The 6716-nt window shown below is 51.7% G+C and overlaps 1 protein-coding gene across 1 annotated transcript; it reads right to left on the minus strand.

Moving 5' to 3' along the window:
* Window positions 1-5438: 5438 nt before the first annotated feature.
* Window positions 5439-6008, minus strand: LOC113203354 (zinc finger protein 436-like). Its single transcript, XM_026417987.2, has one exon. The coding sequence runs from the start codon at window positions 6006-6008 to the stop codon at window positions 5439-5441; it is 570 nt and encodes a 189-aa protein (XP_026273772.2).
* Between the last annotated feature and the right edge of the window lie 708 nt (window positions 6009-6716).

A 6716-nucleotide genomic window follows, 5' to 3' on the forward strand; every position in this document is an offset into this window, starting at 1 on the left:
TCAAAAACAAACTGGTAAAAATTTCCAGGATCTGCATCGATTGAAGAGGGCATTTTTACATAATTCTGCACGTATCGTAGAGTCTCGTTGTAGCTAACTGACACTCCTAGGGCGTAAGCGAGGTCTACTGCCTCTTTGGAGCCGATTTTTCTTTGTAAATACAGCCCATGGCACAGCATTATAGGCGAAATGTACGATTTAGGCCTGCACGCTGTGACAATGGACTGACCAAAAAAAGACTTTTTCCTCACTATTTGCTTGCAAGTCGCTGACTGCGATGTAATAACAGTGTCCAAAAACAGTTTTAACGTTTCTGGGACGAAATTGTCTTCAAGTATATTTTCCAAAGGTGGGTAGTTGTCCATGTGAAAAACAAAGGATTGAATATCTTGCTTCACAATAACTGCTGCCGCACGAACGGCTTCTAATCTTGCATTTTCCTCTGCTGAATGCTTGTTCTTACGCCATGTATTAAACAGAATTTTGTTGGCTACACAACGCAAGTTAACAATTGCGTCCTCCCCAGGAATGTCAGTTATAATTACCTCCTCTTTAAAATGTTCTTCGAGGCGATACTTTAAATGGTGTCTGGAATACACCTCACCAGTCGGTGAAAATTCTTTCATTTTCTCAACAAGCCGATTTAATGAAAATTGACACTCATTCGTAGTAACGAGGTGATTACACAGGCTATCAAAGGCTAATGCTTTGTCCACCTCTGGCGCCCGGCCGGCACTGTTCTTGTTTTCTTTTTGAAGACCTCCGAAATATCTGACATTGCAAGATTTATGATAAAATGCCTCAGCAGCAACCAGATCTGCAAAAATTTGTCCAACTCTACCCTTCACTTCTCCGCCCCACTTGTCGGCGCGCTTAGCGGCCCTCCGCAGAACGGCACAGCGAAAGGCGTCAATTGTTGACACTTGATGCAAAACGCCCTCACTGTCAACGCTCTCTGCCGACTTACCGCACAAAATGCACTGCGTTCGTGGGTCGAACTGAGTACTTGTCGAACGAAGCGCTCGGCCTCGGCCACACTGCCCTTCTTGCAGGTCCGCTGCCTCAGCCTTTTCCTTAGACTTCTTGATTGCGTCCAATTCTTTCTTGTTGATGTACTTTGCTCTGCAACGCTTGTGCACTGCAGAGCAGCCAGTTTCTTCAAATATTTTGGCAATAGCACCGCCATCGCGCACGTCACTTGCCTTTTTTACTGTTTCCAATGCATTCTCCCCAAGGTGTACAATGTCATCTTCTAGAGCCGCGTCACAAAAAGGGCAGCGTGCACCGGGCGGCAACTCTGACCTCTTGTTTGGTGGCCGCCCTACTCTTGATTTCCGCATCTCTCAAGCCCCCTCCCACCTCTCCCACACACGCTCACACACAGTAAGGCACAGTCACATTCACTATTTTCATTGCACATTCACTATTATCACAGCACAATCACTATTATCACAACACAAGCACAGTCACTCGATCATAGTCGCACACGGCTTGCGGCACACGAGGGCTAAGGCGCCCAGCTGCGGCGCGGGCGCCACCGCGGCGGGCGCGCGGGGCGCAAAGAAGCACGAGCGCGAGGGCGCGAGGGCGCGAGGGCGCGAGGGCGCGAGGGCGCGAGGGCGCGAGGGCGCTCAGCGGGCACAGACAGGTTCAAGTAGCACGGAGACAGTCTTCGCAGCAGCGACCAGAGAGATCCTTCCCTTCTCGCTGCTCGAGCAAAAGTGAGTGCTCGCCCCCGCATTTCTGTGTTGTGCCACTGTTTTCCTCCGCTGGGCTTCATTGTCGCACCATGTGCACGGCAGACGCAAAATGCCGAAATATTGCTGTAAACAAACAGCCCCGCCGCGGCCCGCCCCGCCGCGCCGCGCCACCCCCGCCCCCGCGGCATCGCAAAGTGCGCGGCAGCCCTCTGAGCCATTCTCCGGCCCTCAACGATAAGCAATGTTTATGGCCCCCAGCAAGCCAGGACGTGCCCGGAGACAGTAGGTGCGCGACACATGTTGACGGACAATCACGGGCCGCGCGGGACAATGAGGTCGGTGCAGCGCACGGGGCATGCCATATGCCAATAACATGCATAATACAAATTAGACACATCCACCGAGCGGCGACATCACACAGCGCACTCCAAGATGAACATGACCAGGAAAGTGAATTTAAATTAAAGAAAAAATAAAATTGGCACCCCATTTTTGAGACGTAACTATCGGGGAAATAGAAGTCCCAAATACGCGCGCGCCAGCCAGCGCGCCGCTCGCGCGCCTCCGACGAGAAGCGCGCTTCCGAGTGAGGCAGATCTGCTGTCTTTGTCCCACCCACGCGCCGCTGGCGAGTGCGAGAGAGAGAGCGACGCACCGCCCGGCCGCCACCCGGCCTGGCCGGCCCGGCCCGGCCGCTCAGCACGCTGCGCGTCTGAACATTTAACGCCGCTGCTCGGCAGCCGTTCATCCGAGAGACAAGCGCGGCACAGCGACGGATAGAGGAGGTTTTGGCGAAGTTTTTGGTGTGGTTTCCTTTTCGGCTGCTGCACGCCTGTCCACTACGGGACCATTTATTTGAAAAAGCACAAAAGAGTTTCACTCAAAAATTTACGGGAAAAAAAATTCACAGCCTGCGGTTTCGGAGTTAGCCGAAAACGAACACTTCTACGGCGTAGAGTAGACCTTCGTTAAGGACGTAGGGGGGGTGAAATTTTTATTTTTACAATTTGAACTAGGGTTGGGACCCTTTGAACGCTCGAGTGCAGCAAAACCGGTTTTTTGGCCATAAGTCGTTCAAAAAAAATCGCAGAGAGTTGAAAAAAATACACAAGGTGCGCCCTTGTGGTACAAGTAAGTAGTGTAATTTTCAGCGCGATCGGACAACTTTCACCTTTCACCTCGGTTTTCCGGCCGGCCGGCCCGTCCGCCGGGCCCATGCTATTCTTATGGGGCGCGCGCGGGCCGTTTTACCGGCGCGCACTCTAGGTCGCGCTGCTCAGAGGCTATTCGGAGTGCAGAGATGAACAACACAGCGTCGGAGAGGTAAGGGATCAGGCTACAATATTTACTTGAAACATTTTTCAAATTTCTAACGAGATCACTTGAAAAAAAATAATTTTCTGCAGAACTTTTTTGAGTCATTGTACAAAAATGTTCACAGTGTAGCGGTTCAAACATTTTCGAACAACCTGTTGTATACATACTGTTCAGTGGTCCTTTCCGGATAATTTAAGCCCTCGCCCGCCTTTCTACGTTCAAAATGGCCGGAGATATAACGTGAAAACTGAAAAACTGCACTTACGCCCTTTCGGTTCAAAAAAAATGGGTTCCCGGTCGAAATTCGAGGTAAACTTTATTATGGGGGTTCATCAAGGGTCACTCTACCGGAATCTGCAAAAAAACGTTTTGTTATAATTTCCGTAAGGTAAAAATTTGGTTGACTGGACTACGAGGCGAGGCGAGCCCCCGACCATCAAGAGTTCGCGCCGCGGCCGCCGGGGAGCGCTGGCGGCGCCAACCCGCGACCCAGGGGAGGGCGCGACGCGGCCTCGCGGGTGCTCGCGGGTCGCGGGTGCGACGACTTCACCCACCTGCCCCGACGCAACCGGTTCCACCACCAACGCGTGGGTGTGAGTGATGCAGCACTGCACGCATATCGCACAAATATTCCCGCTTCACGGTGCAGCTCCCCCCCTTCGAGGGAGTGTCCGTGTCCGTGTTAAAAACCCGATGACGGTCCCTGCATTTGCATTGAGCCGCGGGCATGCATGTGGGTTAACGTTTCGGGATATAAAAATTTATCTCGGCCCTCTGTCAATGTAATGATCGGGCCGTGGTGCATCCCGCGCTGCAGCGGTGCCGCACAGAAATGGACGCGTTGGCTCCGCCCCGCCCCGCCCCGCCGACCGCAGTGCTGCGTGGCTCGGGAGTTACAATTACACCGTAATGCTCATAGGCTTGATGACGCGACAAATCATCTTGAGCAATCAGCCGGCCTGCAACCCCGGTCGTAATGCAGCCCACGGGGCCCACGGACCCTTCCCTCCCCTCACTGCAGTATGTGGGAGGGACGCCGGCAGCCCATCCCTCTCACAGCGAAATATAAGCGACACACACACACACACACACACACACACACACTCTCACACTCACTCACTGCCACCCAGCACATGAATGCACACATGTACACAAATTCATGAAGACCCCTAACGCCCAGGCACGGCCAGACGGCCACTCGACAGTCCGACAACGCCGCGGTCCGTGTCACGTCATGTGCAAGTTAAAGCCCCCTGGAAGGAACAGACACCCGCGCCGCCGCCGCTGTCCGCCGTCTTCAAAACCCGCTGCTGCAACTTTCTCCGTCATAAAATTGGAACTGGTCCGCTCGTCCGCTCCTGCACCCGCCCTGGCCACGGGGCTTCGCTCTGAGTGGGGGTCGCCCGACAATGGCGCGATGCCGGCCCGCCCGCACGGCTGCAGGTTGGGTTGCCTACCTGCCGGCGCACGGGCAGCGCCCCGGTGGCTCGAGCAGCTGGCTGAAGAGAGGAGGCGCTGTGGGGGAGAGAGACATCGATATGGTTCAATCAATATGCCAGCAATTGATCACCAATTCATTGCACAACGTAACATTTGTTTCACCAGGGTACCGGAAGAAAATGCGATGACCTTTGACCACACGCAGAGATGGAACAGGGGCACTATTTAGTGTAGCGAAAATTTGACAATAGAGCAATTCCAACTTCGTAAGACCAATGCTTTATACAGTCTGATTTAGTTAAGCCACGCTACGGCAGCGTGGATTTTGACAAGGGGAGATGGTGGGCAGGTCGCGAGAGAACGCGAGAGAGTGAGAGAATTATTCTTTCTCTCACCCCACATTCCCTGTTCCTCACCGTACTCAATGTCCCGCGTTGCTGAACTCTGAACTGAAAACCGTGGAATAGGGAAATAACCGAGGAAATAACGCGTGTTTTTCCGTTTTCGCAAATTTTGGGTGTTCTTCCTTAATGTTTTTTTTTAAATCAATGGAAAAACAGCTTCACATTGGCGCGAGGCCTGCAAAACATGGAGTTGGGAAAAGCCAACACAAGGCTGCACTAACTTTAGAGTATTTATTTTGATCCTCGGAGTACTTAGGATTGGTCTTCGCTCTGAGGGGTTCTCTCTCGGCTCCATCTGCAGCGGCGCACTCATCTCCCTCGCTCTGCTGCTCTTCCTTGACATACCGTCCCGGTCCCGCACTGCCAACTAATTGACGAGAATCCGAAGTCATTAATAATAATAAGAGACACAACACAACTAGATAAGTTCCAAAAGTTTTATTACATATTTTAAAACATTAACGATAAATTTACCAAAAATAATATTTTTTCGAGAAGATGGGGGAAGACTGGCTTAATCGCGTGCGATAAGGCGTTAATATTAAGAGTCCATTTCCATTACAACATGTGAAGATGGTTACGCACCATTATGAGTTTCCACGTGCCTCAAAAAATGTCCATTGTGGGAAAATCGTTTCTTACAGAATTTACACTCATACGGCTTCTCACCAGTATGTATCCACGTGTGTTCAATAAGATTATATTTCGCCTTAAACCGAAGATTGCAGACACCACACTGATAAGGTTTCTCGTCCTCATGAGCACGTGGTAGATGCCGATCCAGCGAAGATTGTTTGTTAAATATCTTCCCACAACGCTTGCACTTTACGGACAGTCCGTCGAGATCACGATGGGGCTTCTCGGGACCATCTTCGGCACGTAATCTCGGCCCACAGTCGCTGTCCTGAGGAACTCCTTCCGACTGTCGGGCACCCTCCTGCACCTCGTCGGCACCCTCCACGTTCTCGCGACTCTCGTCACTGCCACCGCCACTGACAGATCTCTTCGTCCCGACGCCTTCCGGTTGTTGCTGAAGCTCGCCGCGGAGCGAGTAGCTGTCGGCGACCACCAGCCGCAGCCCGACGGCTGAGGCGCACTCCTCGCGCTCGCTCAGCTGCTCCTCCTTGACGGACGGCCCCGCGATCATGGACCCCGCTGACGTACCGGCCCCGGCACCTGTCAACCTTGCTGTCAACAGCAACAACGCCGCGTTAGAGGTCGCCGAGGCGGCCTTTCAGGGACCGTCCCTCCACCGACGTGCACGTGCAGCTGGGAGCTGGGCCTTTGTTCGGCGGGTCGAGGAGGCTGCGCCAATGTCCTTGTCCTGCGGTCTTGGGTCTGCGCGAAGGGAGCGAGCGGGCAGGTTCTGAAAAAGAGAAGGAATGAGAAAGTGCACAAATCAAAACAACAGTCGATCATCGGTGCGAGGTCGACCCGTCGGCGTGTAAGGAAAAGCCAATGCTAGACGCAATGGGGGATTCAACACGAAATGTACCAGAAAAACCTGCAGAATGTGTCCACAAAGTCCCCACCACACCCAATGTCTTTTATTTACCAGGGTTTTCCCTCTAATTGTAAAAACATTATTACAAGTACATAATTTTCTTTCTATTTAAAGTAATCCCCTAAATACTAAATTGTGCTGATTTTTATGACAATTTTCAAAAAATTTACAATTACACTCAAAAAGTCATAGATGTAAACCGGTGTAAACATTTTGGAGAGCTTTAGAACGATCTTGTTATGACACATCATTAAGCTTCAATATTAACAATAAGCATTTTTCGAAAAACCGTGTCTTACAGATATCACACTACTACCGATACATGATTTATTGTAAGAAGATTCTTGAAGC

The sequence above is a fragment of the Frankliniella occidentalis genome, unplaced genomic scaffold (genome assembly GCF_000697945.3).
Source record: "Frankliniella occidentalis isolate FOCC.00 unplaced genomic scaffold, Focc_3.1 Scaffold22, whole genome shotgun sequence".
Classification (NCBI taxonomy): domain Eukaryota; kingdom Metazoa; phylum Arthropoda; class Insecta; order Thysanoptera; family Thripidae; genus Frankliniella; species Frankliniella occidentalis.

Bases quoted from the DNA above. Each gene is read 5' to 3' on its own strand.
- LOC113203354 (XM_026417987.2), bottom strand. From the start codon at position 6,008: ATGATCGCGGGGCCGTCCGTCAAGGAGGAGCAGCTGAGCGAGCGCGAG.